Below are 19,978 nucleotides of genomic sequence, written 5' to 3' on the forward strand. Positions count from 1 at the left end.
TCAGCACAGATCCCAACACGGGGCTCGAACCCACGAACTGTGAGATCATGACCTGATCCGAAGTCTGACGCTTAACCGGCGAGCCACCCAGGTGCCCCGAGTCAACCATATTTTTGATCCTCAGTTTACTGGGGGCCTTTATTTATGACACTTTCATAATAGATTTGCATACATATATATATATATATGATTTAAACTTTTAGATTAGTAGACAGCCATTTAGCTTTCCTGAGCTGTCTCCTGTCTTATTTGAATTATTTCATAATTATTCAGCTAAAAGTTTTTGGGTTTTTAAATTCTCCCTTTGTTAGCCATATTCCCTTTTTGAAACTCAAGTCTGTGGGCCAAAATTTTTTTTTCTTTGAACTTTTTGTAAGTTTCCCAAAGTCCGGGGCACTTGTCTGACTCTGAAGTCCAGGATTTTCTTTTCTGGCCATAATAAACATTAGCTTGGAGTTCTCAACATTTTTTATGTCATAGCATATCATTTTTTATAGTCTCACATGTGACACACCCTACCAGTTACCCAAGTTTTACAAACCTCAAATATATCTTATCTGAAAGTAAAACATTGTAATCATATTTAATTGTCATGTGTATTGGTTATGTATCAGTTATGATCACTCTCCACAGTGCTTAAGGTAACATTGATAAACAGGCTGCTGATTATATAGGATTCCATGCTGCTTGCCATGTCAACCTTTTTCTCCCACTCAGGAAAGTATACTTGTGGGGCACCTGGGTGGCTCAGTTGATTAAGAGTCCGACTCTTGATGTCAGCTGAGGTCATGATCCCAGGGTCATGGGATCGAGCCCCACATCAGGATGCACACTGAGCTTGGAGCCTGCTCTCTTCCTCTCTCTTTGCCCCTCCCCTGCTTGCTCTCTCTCTCTCTCTCTCTCTCTCTCTCTCTCTCTCAAAAAAAAAAAGAAAAAGAAAAGAAAAGAAAGAAGGAAGGAAGGAAGAAAGCATACTTGTAAGAACATAAGAGCAGTGATATTATCAGGATAACTTTACTCTCAAATGTATGTATTTTTAGAAAGTAGATTATTTACAATTTTAGTCCTTTCACTATTAGTAACAGATTACTTAGGACTTACTTCATGTACCAAGTCCAAGTTGAAGATGACAGAGGTGCTTTCTCTTCTCCACACCAGCAAATATCTTTTCCTCATTAGTCAAAATAAGTGTAGGCCTCACTTGTTTTTTTTTTAATATTTATTTTTGAGAGAGTACAAATAGGAGAGAGACAGAGAAAGAGGGAGGCACAGGATCTGAAGCAGGCTCCACGCTGACAACAGAGAGCCCAACACGGGCTCAAACTGACAAACCATGAGATCATGACCTGAGCCTAAGCTGGACACCTAAACAACTAAGCCACTCAGGCACCTCATCACTTGATTTTGACTACGAGGGAAGTCAGTAATTTACTTCATCAGGGTGTCCCAAGTTTCCTTTCTTGACAAATAACATACCTTTGTAAAGTCTGGGTGCCATTTGGCTCAGTAATCTGTAACATTCTCCTGTAGTCATCATTTCTAATGTAGTGGTATTTTGGCAGTCTGTTTATATGAACCCTTTAAATATGGCAGTGAACTCCATGAGGTCTTCAGAGTAAAGAAATGCAAGTTTTTGCAATCTATTAATTCAAAATAAGTTGAGCCAACAACTTGAAGTGAAACACAAAATTGCCTGTAAAAGGTATCTTTCTAACAAATCTTAACAATTCATACTAAATTTTAAATCATTAGATGATTAGACAATGCACTCAGTGATGAAAGCACCAAAGAAGAATGGGCTGGAAAGGAAAGAGAAGGAAAAGAAAGGAAATTATACAAGAAGGGGACATTTGGGAGCTCTGGACAGGCCATCCATCCATATAATATGCAGAATATTCCTAAACTAGAAATATTTTTCCTTTTTAATTAAGAGCCATTTGGAATGAATGATTTTTCATTATCCAGCTGCCTGTATTATAATTTTCACAATGTGTTACATTAAAGCCTGTCTATTCCTTATGAAAAATACAGGATTTTCTTAGAACTAGCTTCTCAGGGTATTTCAGAACTCCTGACACACCTTTATAAATCTGTTCTGTACTCCAAAATCTCTGATGTAAAGGGAATATAATCTTTAGTAAAGGTGGTGATAAACTTCTTTAAAAAAAAAAACATAAATGTTATGTGTGACGCCCCTTTCCTATCTATTTATATGCCCCCCTCCAATTCAATTTCCGTGATGTTTTTGACCTAGAAAATCTGACCAAATTAATCCATTGAAGCTGCTCTTCAAGATCCTAAAACATCCTTTTCAGATCTAAAAAGAATTTTCAGAGTTCTTCCCTTTATCCAGGAAATCAAAATATAACATGGCAATGGGTGATGGGCATTGAGGAGGGCACTTGCTGGGATGAGCACTGGGTGTTGTATGTAAGCGATGAATCATGGGAATCTACCCCCAAAACCAAGAGCACACTGTATACACTGTGTGTTAGCTAACTTGACAGTAAATTATATTTAAAAAACAAAACAAAACAAAATATAACCTGGCAAAGGACAAACAACTTAGCTGTGGTCCTTTGACTACCTGAATATCTTCTGACAAAGCAGAACAGGAAAAAAAAGAAATGAAGGAAGAAAGGGAGAGGGAGAGAAAGAGAAGAGGGAGGGGAAGAGAAGAGTGAATATCAACATATTAAGGAGATTGTTTCAAAATGAGCACTTATGTTTTTAAAAAGATTCATACAGTCTGTTAGCAAATGCATTAGAATGCAATGGTTACTATTTTTAGAAATGGACTTACTATGTTCACAATCCTCCTTTTAAACTTATTTTTCCTAATACCTATGTTTCTAACGATAAGGGAAGTTTTTTCTTGCAATATTAATACAACCGTACAGTATTGTAATGCATAATGATACCAAGAGCTAGCGTCCTCCCTCTCCAATGGGTTGCATTTAACCTTAATGAATGCAAAATTCTATACTTTCCCACTCTCGCCTAGTAGACAATGGCAGTAAATAGCCACAGCAAATGCCATAAAGCACTTCAAGCATGAATGAACATCAAGGCTTACCTGGTTATGCTAATCTTTACTTCTTAGAAAACTATCTTTTTAAAATTCAGACTTTACTTTTTGACAATATTCTCACATGAATTTATTTTTAAGAACTAAGCACTATCCTAAAACATACTATTAACTTATTAAGCAGTACCCTAAACATTATTTCTATGGACATCTTCCACATAACAAAAACCCAGACTATTTGTCTTTTTAGTTCAGAAGCCACATGGTAGTTTTTACGTAATCTCTACACCCAACATGGGGCTCAAACTTAGAACCCCGAGATCAGGAGTTACATGCCCTATTGACAGCCAGCCAAGTGCCCTTCGCATGGTATTTTTTTTTAAGCACAATTAAAAGCACTCCATTTGTGATTTTCATAGAGGATGTGAAAATCTGTCCAAAAGTCATCCAAACAGAGGGTCAACCACATCCTCAGATCCTTAATTGTGCGGAAGAAATTTTATGGACTTCACATGTGCCTGAGTTGTAAAACCTTAGCAATAATACTCTGGTCTCAAACCTTCACTTTTAAAGGTCACCTGAGATTCCACACTTGACCTAGAACAAAGCAGCAATTTTTCAGAATCATCTCTGTGCCTTCGTGTCCAAAGTTCCCCTATACTTTGAGACCTGGGGGACAGGGTCTCAAATTGAATATAAGTCTCTTTTGCCAAATCATCTTCCCAGAAGGATTCTGACCCACATTGCAGTTTACAAACTTTGTACAACAGGAAAAATAACAATGGCAAGACAACAACACAGGCAGTACCGCTCACCACGATAAGGAAAGACACTTGAGAATCACCTTCTTCTTCGACTCTGTCAACAGAAAAAGTGATACATTGGTCCTTCTGGGGAGGCACTCCCTTTGGACAGACGCATGCTATGTACTGCCTGCCAGGCTCCAAGCCATCTATGGTTACTTGGTCCTTGCTGGAGTCTGCATTCAGCAGCAGCAGGTCCTTCTCGCCATACTTGGAATACAACACAGTCACCTCGGACTTACGTGTAGTGTTGACAGTGTTCCACATCAATGTCACACTCTTTTCAGTCTCACTGACTACTCTGAGATTTTCTATTGTGGTATTTGTCTCCATTGGCATTGCTTGATCCAATGACGCCAACTCTTCATTTTTACTTGCACTAGCTGAAGGAAGCTTACTTCCACCTATCTCCGCCTTTACATTTCTTTTCCCATCTGGGCGGAGCTGGAATGACTGCTGGCTGGCCATGGTGGGCTTTGTTGAAATTCTGGTGCTTAGAGTTGTGATTGAAGATGCAATGGAGGAAAGGGAAGGAGATAAGGAGAAGAAAGCAGTGGAGGGAGGAGAGGAAGTAGAAGTAGAAAGAAAAATGGAAGAAGCAGGGGAAGAAGATGAGTTAGAGGACCAAGGAGATGACAGTGAACCAGGTATGGATGTAGATCTAGATCCTGGCTGGGCTCTTTGCTCAAGGTGATCTCCAGTTCTTTCAGAGGTGTCTGATAATACCGTGGTTGTGACAACACCAACCACTGTCACAGTAACCACAGCTTCTGACATCCCAGCCAAATTTTTGGCTTTACATTTGTAATCCCCAGCATCCTTGTAAGAAATGCCTGTCAAACTTATTATGGACCATCTGACTCCTTCTCCTGGAGATTCCTGAATTACTGTAAGAAAAAATATATATACTCTGTGAGGAAAAACTCAAGCAACATGCCAACCTATCTGGTTCTACATATATCCCTTTCACATAAACCAAGAGGGAAATGGCACACTGCAAATCTCTGATGGCAGGTGATAAGTTCTGTAAATTGTCTACATGGAGGTCTTTGATATGCTGGGTTCCATGAGGTCTATATGGGGAATGGTATTTTAAAAAGACGTGGGGGGCTATGAATTGGGAGACTTGGTTTTAGTAAACGTTAGTCCATGAATTAGTGTTTGATTTCAGACAAGTCAGTTGGTGTCTTTAAGCCTCTGTTACTATATTTTTAAAATAAGAGAAGACAAAGTGGTCTCAAAGATCGTTTCCAATTTTAACTCACTATGAAATGGTTATTATAAGATCTTACTTAAATATTTCCGAAGATATTTTTTCATTGTAATAAAATGCTATCTATCATAGGTGGCTGGCATAGCAGATAACTTTCTGGCATAGAGGAGTCAAAATTAGTATTCTCAATCTTTCATTTTATAGTTAATCTAAATTAGTAAACCATGGATTCTATTATTTGCAGAATAATATACAGTTTTTGCAAAATTGGAATTTTACTTTCCTAAAGACTAAAATCTAACATATTACCATTCTGTCTTGGTTTCTGAATCTTTATGAAGAATAATAATGTACTGAGCACTATCCTAGGATCCCAGAATTTAGCTTGCTACCTTAAGCTGTGGGCCTTTTACTGTCTATTTGTAAGAATATTAGGCCTTAGCTATTTTTTATTCCATCAGGTTTCTTTATTTCTATCTTGATTTACATTTAGCTTCAGTGAGTTTTTAAAATATATCACTCTAATTAATCAGAATATCACTACTGAAACTAAAGCCAAAGCACTGAGTTGGTCAGAGTAGGATCTGAAAAATCTATGTAACCAATTTTTCTAAAAATTATATACTTTTTGTTTCATAATAAGGTTTGCATGTAATTTAAATAATGATTTGAATACTCATTCAAAAATGGGAAACCTATATTAAAATCTTTTTTAAAGAAAACTGTAATAGATATACATTTGAAAGTGATTCATATCCCAAGATGATGCAGCAAGACAAAGGCCTTATTTGCAGTCATCCATCCATTGGATCATGTTGTTTCTGTCTAAAAATCAGATTATCTAATTTCATCTACGTAGTTAGTCAGATAAACTGAGGAAAAGATTAACGAATAAAATGAACTTTTCAAAGTCCTTTCACCCAATAATTTTGGTGTATTTTATTAGAATTAACTAGCCAATTTCAAATCACACAAAACCATGAGTTTCAATTCAGACCTTTGCAAACTTGTTTTATAGGCCTAAATTAAGAAAATACCTGTATAATTAACTGGTGAGCTGTCAGATCTGGTCCACGTGAGCTGTGGAGTAGGCTGGCCAGTAGCATCACACCGCAGCAGAACATTACTGCCCAGAGCAGATGTGATCTGGGTGGCCGACGTCATCACTGATGGCTTCAAACACTGTTCCAACTCAGCCCGCTGAAATAGAATCCCTGTCAGGCGCTCAGGTTCACTACATATCATCAGTGGATCAAGAAGCACTACAGCAGGGTCAGCAACTTTTGACAACTCGATCATTTTAGAAATGTGACAGTCACAGAACCAAGGGTTGTCCTGCAGACCTAAACCAGAAGGGAGGAAAAGATTGATAAAGGTTATCAACAGATGACTTCAGTTTACATCATAGTCACTTGGGCAAGCAAGCATTTGCGCTGTCTCCCTAAAAACAGAAGTGCTTTGAGAGACGAAAGGGGAGTCACCTCTCTGTCAGTTTTGCCCTACAATCTGGCTACCTGAATGAACATAGCCTGTCATTTCCGACCATTAATGATTGTAGCCAACATTTACTGAGCATTTACTCTGTACAGGTCTCTGTTCTAAGGATGTACCTCTATTATTTAATCCCAAAAATCCTATGAAGAAGAGTATTAGTGTCCTCATTTCAAAAATGAAGAAGCTGAGATATAGAGAAATCAAATGATTTGACCAAGGCCACATAGCTAATCAGCATCTGAGCCAAGATTCTAATCCAAGTACCACAGAATACTATAAATACACTAATAGAGATATTTCTAGCATGTTATGAAAGTACTTCTATTACCACAGGTATTGGAGGGTGTAGAGAGACACCTAACTCTGCCTGCACTGTGTCTTGGGTTTGCGTGATGTGAAGACCTTTGGAGGACAAGTTCTGTGTAGCATGTAGAGTGAGATGCAGGAGATGTCAGGAGATAAGACTGGAGACTGGGAGAGGCTGGAACAGAGCTTGCCATGAATGCCATGCACGGGGGCCGTACAGGTGCCCTACCCAAATCCCCCTTCAAGAGAGAAGCAGCATCAAGGAAGAGAGTTAGCTGACAGCCTCCAGTTGGAGGACTGCCTCAGCTTTCAGAACTGTTAGCAGACATGCTTTGGCCTTCAAGAAGAGTGTCCGTGAGAGCTTTAAAGGCAAGTGAGGAAAATGTAACTATTAGAAACCAGAAGAAAGGAGACCCTTTTATGGAGTGGCAGAAAGTTTAGAAACACTGCCACCTGTGGTTAACATGGAAAGGAGAAAACACATTCAAGGAAATGAATGTTCCAGCCATTGATATTTCCTTCCACACAGAGTGTTGAAACTGCTGCCCGGTTCTCCTTGCTGCTCGTAGTAAAATGTGAAGGGCAGACAACAGCTAAAGGAAGAACTGCTAAATATAAAGGAGCCAAAACTTGCTGGGTTCAGTAATAAAATTGCTTCTTAAACCCAGACTCTCCAAAGTTCTCAAATTAAGAAAGGGCTTCAGAGCAAAAATCAAATCCAGGGACAGTGAAAGTATATAATTATTTGCTAATATCCTAGAAGGATCTCAGGTAGTGCTTCAGAGCCTTTGGTCAGACAAAAATCTCTCTAATGATATTAAGGGTGACGTCCCATGTAAATAAAGCGCAAAGCTGAAAGAGATTTATCTCAAAAAGATTTATGGTTGTGGCTTTTTACTAATGGAGTGGATTATAACATTGATTCATAAGGAGAAAAGACAATCATAATTTTTAAACATTCTAACCATGTTAGAAGATTTAACTTCATTCATAAATTCTATTTATGTCTCTTTATGTCTATTTTTATTAGAATAGCACTTCATGAGTGGTTCATATTTTTCTGCCAGAATTTATAAAAATTTACAGTTTTTTTATCTTCTATCTTAGAAATTTCACTTCTTCCATGGATGAATTATCTTGAACTTCTTCCTCTTACATTTAGTCCTGTGAATCTATGACCAGTTCTCTAATATCCAACTTGCCAGCAAACATCAAATTCGTTCTGTCATGTAACAATTAACATGTGGATAATACTTTTTGCTCTCAAAACACTTGTTATGCTAAATTTTTGCTTTATAAAAGAATAACAAAACAAGTTGACAGTTATTGTTTCCTGTATGACAAATATTGTACTTGTCAAGAATTGTAAAGGGTCTGAGTTTTATCCAACTTTAGGGTGACCAGTTGGCAGAAGACATAAGACTTCTGGTCAGAGATGAAGGAGATCTGGAGGAAGACGTTATTATCTCCCTTATACTGGGCAGTAAACATGCCTACCCTTTGCTCTGGAGGGAGATACATCTTTACCTTCCAAAGCAGTTCTCTACATAAACATCCTTAAAAAGACAGTTCAGAACAAAAGGCAGTGAGTGCCCCTGCTCACTAGACAGAAATGTGAGACACCATGGAAAATTGTCTTCCAGCAGTGCTAAGTATGCTGAAGGATTTGTCTACCTCAAGCCTGACAATAGCATGAGGTAGATAATATTAGTATCATCATCATTTTATTTTTTTTATCATCATCATTTTAAAGAGGAAAAAGCCAGCACTCAGAGAGGTTAAGGGTCTTCCTGTCGTTACACAACTGAATATAGTCAGGATTTGAACCTCAGTATCCTGATTTTAAATCTCATTCCCAAGCACTGTATGTCTTATATTGACCTCAGGAAGCTAGTGTGATTCTCCAAGTCTCACATCAGAGGATGCTAAAGCACAAAGAGATTACTGCCTTGATTCTGTAAGTAGCTTAGAGTCCTAACTAAATCCCAGATGTTTTAGCCTCCTAATCTACTACCCCTTCCACCATAACTCATTTCATCACCTAAAAATATTTAGGGCCACCGGGTGGCAGCTATAGTGCTGTTATCTATAAACACGTCAAAGCAGCAATGTCCGGAGCACAAATGTCTACATGGGGAACCATCCAAGAACTGTAACATTAACGGGTCTACTCATGCTTTGAAACTGTCCTAAAAATGTGTTAATGGTGAAACAAAATTCTCTTAAAAATTAATCCTACTTTTACGTCTAAAAGTTATGTCTAAAAGTTACATAAAACAGGAAAATATTTTAAATCCCTCAAAAACATAATGTTTATTCTAGATTTGAAACATCCAAGGTCAAAGGCACAACTTTTAGAGCCTGAATAATAATAATGACCTGAGTGCTGAACACATTCATCAGGTGTTTTGTGTTTTTTGTTTTTTGTTTTTTTCCTTTGGGGGACAAAGGTACAAGAACTCCCTGAAGTTAAACTGTTATTTGCACTGCATTCCTTCAAGGCAACACACCCACCACAGTCACAGTAATTTGCATTAATTAATTTAGTTTATGTAACTATTCTTGGATGGGGCAAGCCAACTTTGCCTTATTCCTTTTCTAAAAGGATAATGTTTTCCATGCATCACAGTAGTTGAATTAATTGTGCTATTTTGTGTGTGTGTGAAAAGTCAGCAATAAATTCTTGTACCAAAGTTATTCTATAAGCTCTTGAAAGCAAAGACCATGCCTTAGTCCGTTTTGTAATGACAGTAGTGTCTAACAATTCAAGGGGGAAAGTAAAATCTTTTCAACAGATGGGTGCTGGAACAACTGGGCATCTGTTTGGAAAAAACCTCAACCTCTACTTCACGCTACACTCAAAGACCATTTGAGATGGACCACAGTCATAAGCATAAAAGCCAAGAATATAAAGCCAGAGACTGAACATAATAGTTAAAACTATAAGGAAACCAGAATATTTCTGTGACTTGTAGGAAGACAAATATTTCTTAGATGAGACACAAAAGGCACTAACTATAAAAGAAAAAGCTGGTAAATCAGACGTCACTAAAATTTAAAAGTTTCTTACCAAAGACACCATGAAGAAAATGAATAAACAAACTACAGACTTGGAGACAATATTAATAATACATATAATTGACAAAAGGCTTGTATTCAATACTAAAAAGAAAATGACTTTTAAAAATTGTATATTGGCATAAAGGAATATAGCAATGACCAATGGCCCAATGAAAACATGGTCAATGCCATTAGTCATCAGGGAAATGCAAATTGAAATCACAATGCGAAATCACTCCCTGACCACCCACCCCTAGGAAATGACTGAAATGAAAAAGACTGATAACATCAAGTGTTGGTGAGGATATGGAGCAAGTAGACTGTTACACAGTGCTAGTGGGGGTGTAAAATGGTACAACCTCTGGAAAATTGGCAGTTTCTTAAGGAGTTATATAGCCATCTTAGGACCTAGCAATTTCAATCCTGGGAATTTATCCAAGAGAAATAGAAAATAGGTGCCACAAAAACCTTTGCATAAAAATGATAACAGCAGCTTAATTCATAATAGCTAAAAACTGGTAAGAGCCCATGTGTCCAAAAACAGGAGAAAGGATAAACAATTCATACATTCATAAAATTGAGTATGACTCAGCAAAAGAAACTATCCGTACATGCAGCGACATGGATGAATCTCAAGAACAATAATGCTAAATGAAAGAAGCCAGGCACAAGAGTGTATTTTAGATGATTCCGTTTACATAAAATTCTAGGGCAAACAAAATTAACCTACTGTGATAGAAATTAAAATAGTGGAAGGGGTGCCTGGTTGGCTCAGTCAGTTAAGCGTCCGACTTCAGCTCAGGTCATGATCTCATGGTTTGTGGGTTCAAGCCCCACATGGGGCTCTGTGCTGACGGCTCGGAGCCTGGAGCCTGCTTCGGCTTCTGTGTCTCCCTCTGTCTCTGCTTCTCCCTGCTTACGCTCTGTATCTCTCTCCTTCGAGGATAAACATTAAAAATTTTTTAAAAAGAAAAAAAAATAGTGGTTGCTTGGAATGGAGGAGATTGACTGAAAAAAGACAAAGGGGAACTTTTCCAGTGTGATAAAATTATTCCGTATCTTGGTGTGGGTGTGGGTTCTGTGGAGGTATGGCATTTATCATCATTTCCTAAGTTGTGTATTTAAGATCCATGGTATGTAAGTTATACTTCAACTCCTCAATTTAGAAAAGGTTTGAAAAACAAAAGAATGATATCTCTGGAGATAAACTGAACTTGAAGCTTGACTGCCTCTCCACCAGCTGTAAAAAGGTGGTAATACAGACCCACTTTATGGTATTGTCCTGAAGGCTGAGATACTGCCAGGGAGTCCTTAGAAGAGCACCTAGCAAGGAGTCAGCCTTAACTGCGTGGATTTGTCTCCTTGGTGCCTAGCAAAGAACAAGCATACCAACAGGGACTGACAGGTGTTTGTTGAATTAAATTAATGCCATTTTAGAAAATTTTGTGGGAATACTCATGTGGCCGCTGCCCTTCGGGCAAACTTAATTCTAATCTGGAGAAGAGCTTATGTTTGCAATTGAGAAAATTTGGGTGCCAGTAAAAAGCACCCAGAAAAGCATTTTATATCCTCTCCTACTGCAGCTTTTTCCTCCAAGACAAAGAGTGTGGAGCCTCACAGAGTCTGCCTGTGTAAATATTTGTCTATTCTGGAGAAAGAGACCATGGAAATTTATCTGTATTGCAAATCAAAACTCCAATCTAGTTTCACAGTTCACTTAAATGTTTACTTGCAAGACACTTGTTTATGTTTTTATGATACATTAGAGGATAATTTGATTAAGCTGATATTTTTACTCATGTAGAAAGAAGAGTCATGGAAAAGCCTCTCCCTAATTTTTTATATTAAATAAATATATGATTTAAAGAGATAGTAATGCATACGTGAGGAAACTAACTCTAGTGTTATTACATACAATACATTACAAAAAAGAGTGTGGAAGCACATGGGTTCTGGAGCCAAACAGCCTGTATTCACACCCCAGCTCCATGAGTATGATGAGTAAATTTGGGCTTGTGGCTTACCTTGTGTCTCAATTCTTCTGTAAAATGGGGATGAAATGATACTTAATACAGGGTTAACGTGAGACTGGAAGAAGTTATATATGTAAAGTATAAGAAAGAGACTTGGCCTTGAGTAAGCACTCCATCAATATTACCTATTACTATTATGGTTACAAACAGAACCGCTGTCTGCTAACAATAATGAACATGGTACAATAACAAATAAAAGCAGAATGTGTTCCACCATAATAATAGAAAAGTAAATTCTAGAGGGTACTTGGAAAGATATAATTGCTACAGTTAAAACCTGAGTTCTAGAAAAGCTAGAACTGGTTCTCACCACCATATTTTAATGACGAAATTAGAAGACTCCAGTATAGTTAAAATAACAGAAAAAGCCAAAATAGAGGAGTCTTTCTTTATAAGACACATCTATCTCAGTCACAGCTGTTGCGGATTATTGTTGATCTAAAATTATAACCTCAGAGACTGTCCACCTCATATTCTAAAGAACTGTCACATAAAATATCTTATAATATTCTCATTACAGTCTTATGAGTCAGAAAAGAGGGAGTGAGTCCTCCTATCTCCATTTTCCAGATGAAAAACCCCGAGTTTTCTGTGTGTGATTCACACACATGAGCCAGTCTTTTTTTTTCTAATTTTTTTTTTATTAAAAAAATTTTTTTTCAACGTTTTTTATTTATTTTTGGGACAGAGAGAGACAGAACATGAACGGGGGAGGGGCAGAGAGAGAGGGAGACACAGAATCGGAAACAGGCTCCAGGCTCCGAGCCATCAGCCCAGAGCCGGATGCGGGGCTCGAACTCACGGACCGCGAGATCGTGACCTGGCTGAAGTCGGACGCTTAACCGACTGCGCCACCCAGGCGCCCCTCTAATTTTTTTTTAACATTTATTCATTTTTGAGAGACAGAGAGAGAGCGTGAGCGGAGGAGGGGCAGAGAGAGAGGGAGACACAGAATCTGAAGCAGGCTCCAGGCTCTGAGCTGTCTGTCAGCACAGAGCCCAACGCGGGGCTCAAGCCCACGAACCAGGAGATCGTGACCTGAGCCGAAGTCAAATGCTTAACTGACTGAGCCACCCAGGTGCCCTGAGCCAGTCTTCTTATTAGAGGAGAGCATTTCTTTCCCCTTTTGTTACATAGCAGGCTATGATTTTGCTAAGATCAGTGGCCACGTATGGTTGGGCCTGTTTCAAAATATCTTTTGTTATTTATTATCATTATTATCATCACTATTATAAAAGCAATGCATGACCAAAGAGGAACATTTTGAAAATATAGAATACTGAAAAGATGTCCCACCACCCAAAGAGGACAATTAACCAGCTAGTGTATTTTTAAATTTTTTTCTTTGCACATTTTATTTATTTGTATTGTATTGTATTGTATTGTATTGTATTGTATTGTATTGTATTGTATTGTATTGTATTGTATTGTATTGTATTTTAGAGACAGCATTGCAAGCAGGGGAGAGGGACAGAGGGAGAGATTGAGAGAGAGAGTCCTAAGCAGACTCCACACTCAGTGCAGGGCCCATCTCAGGGCTGAATCCCACAACACAACCCTGGGATCATGACCTGAGTCAGAGTCAAGAGTTAGACACTCAACCTACTGAGCCACCCAGGCGTTCCTCTTTGCACATTTTAAAATAGTTATGATCATGAATATGTATAATTACATACCCTGATTTCTCAGTTTAATGTTATACCAAAAGTATTTTCATGCCACCTTTTTAAAGAATCTGCTTTTGAACAATCTGAACCCTGAAGCATAAAGATGTTTATCTCTTAGGACTGTGAGATTTCATAACCCTTTTCAGTTTGATCCCTAAACTTTTATCCAGATTTAACTCACAAGGTAACAATATTAATGTCCCATAAATCAATTCTTCATAATGATATTAGCAATATTAGTGACTAGTCATTAGAGAGCTATTAATAAGAATTTATTAATTTGATTTTATTTTCTACTATAGATCTCCATTTGGTAATTCTATTAGAACCAAGAGTCACTTTCAAAGAAACTTAGAAAAATGTGTAGAGAAATAGAATCTCAATGTTTAAGACAATTTCTAGCTATTAGTCTTACTCATAAGGACTAAATTAGTGGCTAAAATAGAGTAAATAAATACTGCTGTACAGGTTTACATGGTGCCTGTCATGGTGTACATAATAAGAAGGACTCCACAACTATTGTTAAATTAAACTAATATTTTTCCCCAATCCATCCTATAATATTCCTTTTATTCTCTAATAGAAATGTTTGAAATATTAAACAGTAGGTAAACAAAAAATAGCCATATAGTAAAAAATTACATGACTTTTCCTCTTCATGTCTGTTTTTTATCACTCATTTTTAGTCTCATAAGCACCAAAATGTATTTACATTTCAACAAAATGTAATTTTTAAATTACAAAGCAAATTTATAATTTGCTTTGGCAAATATTTGAGCATGTGATATTGGTCAATAGGAATTCCTGGCACAAATTTAGCATCGAGTTGCCTCTCACGCCAAAAGGCTTATAAGTCATTTCCCTGGCCAAAGACCCAGTTCTTTCATCCTGAGAAATACAGCCTCTCCTGCAGCCCTGATGGACATAACTGGTGAACTAATAACCTAGGCTTACTGGGTGAACAAGAATTTAGGAAATCAACTTGATCAGAGCCTCAGGCTTGTGTCACACACAAAAGTATGAAAGACCTCACTGCCCACAGATACCCCTTGAGAAGGGTCTCAGTTCCCTGATTTCAATCTGGCAACCACATTTACCGGGCATTTGCCATGTGTAGAGCGCCGTGCAAAGCACTGTGGGAAGATACAAAAAAAGGAAGAGATAGACTTACTGAAAGGAGTTTACACTTTAAGAACCCAAGACAAATACCCATAGAACCTAAACAAAGTCAAGATCAAAGTCTACAAAACATATCACAGTTAAACTGAGAGACCAAATCCACTAGGCGACCCCAATAACTGGTGCCTTCATCATTTCTTTCTAGATTAAGAAAATTTGGAAGCTGTTCTCCCTAATTAATAAACCACTGCCACCTCATAAAGATGCCAGTGCCCCTCTTCTACTCCTGAAGAGCCTGATGAAGGGCTGAAAAGAGAACTGAGCAGGTTGACTGTGGCAGAGCATGGAGCATTGATATGTTCACAGAAACAGGGCAGGTTGGTAGGTTTTGTCACTCAGCCCCAGTATCTCTGACAGCACCATCAGTCTCTCAGTTTATGAAACTAACTCTCCTCGCTCCTCCAACACACATACTGCCTGCCACCCTCCCTCCAGCGCTCATAGAGAGCCATTACACGTTACACAGGGTAAACAAGTCAATTGACCCTAAGTCAACCAATAAAGTGCCATTCCATCAAAAACTCAAGTATAGAGTAAAAAGCCAAATTCAATAAATGTGAAAAGGCTGAACAGCTGAAGGCACGCAAAGCAAATAATCTGGACCCAAGAAGCCCAGAGGCTTCTGAGCTTACCAAGAATAATTCTTTGTGGTGAAAGGTCCAGGCTTCTTGACGATGTTGTAAGTAAGTGGGACCAGCTCTCCAGGAAATCTGGTGGTAGTGTGGTTAGCCTGTTGCTTGATAAATCCAAGTAGACAAGGTTCTTCAGGTACCTGACCACCTCGTTAGGCACACTGGTTATTTTGTTGTTGTGCAAATCCAGGGTCCTCAGCTGGGGCATGTCCAGCAGAGATGCCCAAGGGAAAGCGGCCAGAGAATTACCATCCAAGCGCAACTCATGCAGCTGCTTTAGGTTGTAAAAGCTGCTGGCATCAAGGCTGGCCACGGAATTGTAAGTCACCCAGAGGTACTGGAGCTCCACCAGGTAGTAGAAGGCCTCTGCGGGGATTCTGCGGATGACAGTCTTCTCTATACGTAGCTTCACAGTTTCCACAGGGAAGTTCATAGGGACCTCGTTCATATCCAGGTCATTACATAGCACCGACCTAGTGTCACAAAAGCAGTGGAAGGAAACCTGCTTTCCAAGACCCACGTGAAAAAATAATACTTGAAACATGCATCAGTTTTTCATTTCCTACTCGTTTTCACAAAATACCTGTTCAGCCTGGCTGACCTATTCATAATTCATCATCACCATCATCTTCTTCTTTTAGGTTGAATCATATGAAATGGCCATTTTTGTAGGATAAAAATGATCAAATATCAGCAATTTCATGTGTTTCAACCTACTATTGATGGAACTCTTTATGTGTCAGACCTGTGCAACACACATCACATCCACCTAATTTATCAACAGCCCTATAAGGTAGATACTGGGTAATAGGTAAGGGCACCGGCTCTGGAGTCAGGCTGATCTTGGTTCAGATCTCAGCTCTGCCACTTCCTTTGTGGACATGAAAAGCCACGTCAGTCCCTCAACTTCATTTTCCCACATGGCACTGTTAGGATGATTAATTGAAATGGGTGTAAAATTTTATACCTTCCTGGCACATAATAATGGGTGTTTGCCATTTTTTATCATTAATCTCATTTTTACAGAGAAAATAACTGAGGCCCACCAATGTGCGGCAACTGCTGAAGGTCATATAGCCAGTGGGTTACACAGCCACCTATTAAACCCACATCTGTCCAACTCTACAGTACACACTTTTAACCACTTTAGGAAATGACCCATATTTTTAAAAGCCCCTGTTAACATTATAAATTGATCCCTTTTAAATAACTTAATTTTAAAAAGGAAGGAAGGAGAAAGAAAAAAAAGCCAAGTGTTCACACTAGATGCTTAAAGTTGAACTCTATTTTAATGTGACCGGTGAGTTCCTTTCAGCCTAAGGAATAAACCAGAAACTGCAAGTTTATTTCTTTTACCACTCACTAACTTAAGTGACCTTGAGTAAGTCACATTGTGATCTTGTTTAATGGCATTTGTAAAACAGGCATAGAAAAACAAGCCTGTCCCCTCTGTGGATATAAAGTATGAAGAATCAGAGAATTTAGATTCATTTTAACCTGAAAAAAGACTTATTTATCCCTTATTCATACTCACTCCCACTGGGTTGCTGAAAAATGAACAATAAAAATTTTGCAAAGCATAGTCTAAATTACAGTCTATTATACTTGTAGTACATAATAACAATGAAACAGCCATTTGGTAAAAACAGGACATTAAATCAGTGAATTTTAAAAGCCAGTGTATAATGTAAAGGGAAGTAGGTAGCAGAAAGCTGGAGTGCGCTGACAATATCATCTCCTTTCTGTAACTTTAGGAGAAGACTATGGAGTCATTGGAATTCTCTAGGAACACCTCTTTTTCTTCATCTCTATTCCAAATTACAACTTTCAGTGCTATTTTATACCAGAATGGTAAGTCAGCATTCCAGCATAATGGAAAAAAGCCTGGATAGGAAGCTGAAAGACGTAGCATCTTTATCAACCAGTCACTGCGTCAACTCAGTGTTGTGACTTTGGACAAGTCATTTAATCTCTGTATGGTTGTGTTTCTTTGTTTATAAAAGGACAGCAGTCAAACTAGATTATTTCTAGAGTCCTTGCCAGGCATAATGTGCTATGGTTTTTATAAAATCAATAATGGGGTTATCATGGGGAAAAAAATAAACGTTTCTGTGGCTGTTTTCTCAAAATTACGGAGCCCCTAGTCATTAACTGCTTCATATCTTTTGCCAAGTAGGTCTTTAATTTGTTACATTCTTTCCTTGTCTTAACCTACTTAGTGAATATCCCAAAAAGATACAAAGAGTTGGTTAAGTAAAGTTCAAACAATAACAAATCAAATTACTCAAAAATATATTTTACTTGTTATTGTTTATTTGTTTAAAGTTGTAAGATATAGTGGCCTGGGTTGCTCAGCTGGTTAAGCGTCTGACTTTGGCTCAGGTCATGATCTCAAGGTTCATGGGTTTGAGGCCTGCATCAGGCTCTGTGCTGACAGCTCAGAGCCTGGAGCCTGCTTGGGATTTTGTGTCTCCCTCTCTCTCTCTGCCCCTCCCCTTCTCATACTCTGTCTCTCTCTCTCTCTCAAAAATAAACATTAAAAAATAAAAATTAAAAAAATAGTTTTAAGACATAAATTGGGTGATTCTTCTAATTAATTATTTTCAACGAGAGGCTCATTGTTCACTTCAACCAAGCCACAAAATAATCTGGTTGTTATTAAATATCCTCCCCCCCCACCTCCCCCCCCCCCACCAAAATCAAGTTCTACCAGGTTTAGCTAACAACAGTTCTGTTTTGCATTTAACTTCTATCTCAAAGGACTCACTACATTATTAGTATGTAAGTATTCTCACTCCACAGGTAGATGTTAAAGCAGCCCAGAGATTAACTTCAGTGAGGCCCCCCAGTGTCTGCAATAGACAAGGCTGATTTGTATCTTTCCAACTTTTCTTTGTAAACTCCAGTACCTTAAAATGAAAAATTCTAATTATGAACATCTCTAAATTCACTCTTGTGATCTTCCTTCCTACTTTTTAAGGTCTAGCCAGAAGGCATGAAAAAGAAATGGGAAATCAGGGAAGCAAATGCTCTGGTACCTCCTAGATTGGCCCTCCCTCTCATGCCTTCTGTAAACAAGCTGAGCTGGCCACACACATTTCAGTGGTTTGACCTAAAAGGGACATGTTGTGAATATGAGTGCAGTGAAGATTTTGGTTACACAGAATGTGTTTGAGAGTCTCAGATAATTTGAGAGGGTTTTAAGAGCTGAATTGCTCAAAATGAAAACAATGGAGTGAGCAACTGGTATTAACACAATTAAGCTAAAGCTTAGGTAAATTAAACCTTCTGTCCTCTGATACCTGGTCAACAATTTGCTTTCAAAATAAGGCTGCCTAGTTGGAGTCCTTTTCCAAAAAAATCATTAGAACACTTAATAGCAAGGAGAGGAGCATACCTTGATCCTGTGCCGTCATTTCTGCCATGATAATCGCAGGTGCACTGTGAAGGACATGAACAGCTCACTCCCTCCAAAAAGCTAATGAGCACAATGCACAGGCATGCTGAAAGACGCATCGCTCCTTGTAGAGGTTATTTGAACAGAAAGTAAAAACCAAATCCTAAACTTCAGAAACCGGTGTGCCAGGAATGCAAACAGCCATTTAGTAACAGCAGATTAGATGGGATTAGCTGAGATCTGTAGTTACTTAACCTTCAAGTGTATTTTACAGGGGATCAATCGACCTAGGCTTTGAAAATGGTTTCAGCAAAATAACACATTCCAAGGAATATGAAAATCAAGCACATGTCAAGAAAATTTCAATAGTTGCCCATCTCCAGATTTGCAAGGAAATGCCTATTAAATCCTTTTCCTATGAATGTAATTGCTACTATACTGTGAAGATACACTTAACGTTTAAAACAATTCAATGTTTTAGGGGTGCTAGAAAATACTGCAGCTTATTTATATAACATTATAAATTATAGTTTTTGCATTTGTGATCTCCAAAAACAAAGTAAACAAAACCCAGTACCTAGATTTTTTTGGCAAAATGCTTCAATCCACCACTGAGTAGCAGGACCCAGGCTCTGGTGAGAATGTCTCCTGCAGCTCTCCCACGTCAACTCAGTGCAGCATGTTTGTTTGTAATGAAGGCCATTATCTTGGTTTAAGAATATATTTTATTCTACATTAGTTTCCCAAGTTACGGCCATCAAGCCAGATCTGAAGATCCATTTCTTTTAGCAAAATTAGGCTCTATCAGAAAACAAAAATGTAATTCAATAATTAAAAACTACCTCCAATCACAGAAGATGGAAAATCCTCATCGACAGTTGATAGTCATGGATTTAGTGGCGTGTGTGTGTGTGTATGTGTGTGTGTATTGACTGGCCTTGCCTGATCACACACACACACACACACACACACACACACACACACACACATATAATTTAATCTTGCTATTATTGTATTGGGTAGTTCTATCAATCATCATCTTTAAACCAAAAAAAACTTTTTCAAAAGGAAATTCTGTAAAAGTAAGAATATTATGGGAAGTTTTATTTAAAACTGATAGAATGCATATAGAAACAATAAAGTCAGCAAAATGTGCTCAATTAAAA

General features: G+C 38.1%; 1 protein-coding gene and 1 long non-coding RNA gene across 9 annotated transcripts in view; one reads left to right on the top strand and one right to left on the bottom strand.

The window, feature by feature from the left end:
- Positions 1 to 19,978, top strand: part of LOC109499029 — a 59,857-nt gene that overhangs the window by 23,005 nt on the left and 16,874 nt on the right. For 4 of the 8 annotated variants that reach the window (XR_006596868.1, XR_006596867.1, XR_006596869.1 and 1 more), the window contains one exon: positions 17,170 to 17,266. The exons of 3 other annotated variants lie outside the window; for them this stretch is intronic. This is a non-coding gene — a long non-coding RNA (uncharacterized LOC109499029). Of the gene's footprint in view, positions 1 to 14,928; positions 15,101 to 17,169; positions 17,267 to 19,978 lie in introns of all 8 variants that reach the window. One more of the 8 variants, XR_006596870.1, reaches the window with a different exon arrangement.
- Positions 1,617 to 19,051, bottom strand: LRIT3 (leucine rich repeat, Ig-like and transmembrane domains 3). The gene is made up of 4 exons (XM_003985083.4): positions 18,813 to 19,051; positions 15,416 to 15,888; positions 6,082 to 6,387; positions 1,617 to 4,718 (listed from the first exon to the last, which is right to left on the bottom strand). Exons 1-4 carry the CDS (start codon positions 18,929 to 18,931, stop codon positions 3,562 to 3,564), a joined length of 2,055 nt encoding a protein of 684 aa, XP_003985132.1. The 5' UTR covers positions 18,932 to 19,051; the 3' UTR covers positions 1,617 to 3,561.

This window comes from Felis catus, chromosome B1, assembly GCF_018350175.1.
Source record: "Felis catus isolate Fca126 chromosome B1, F.catus_Fca126_mat1.0, whole genome shotgun sequence".
NCBI classification, from domain to species: Eukaryota; Metazoa; Chordata; class Mammalia; order Carnivora; family Felidae; genus Felis; species Felis catus.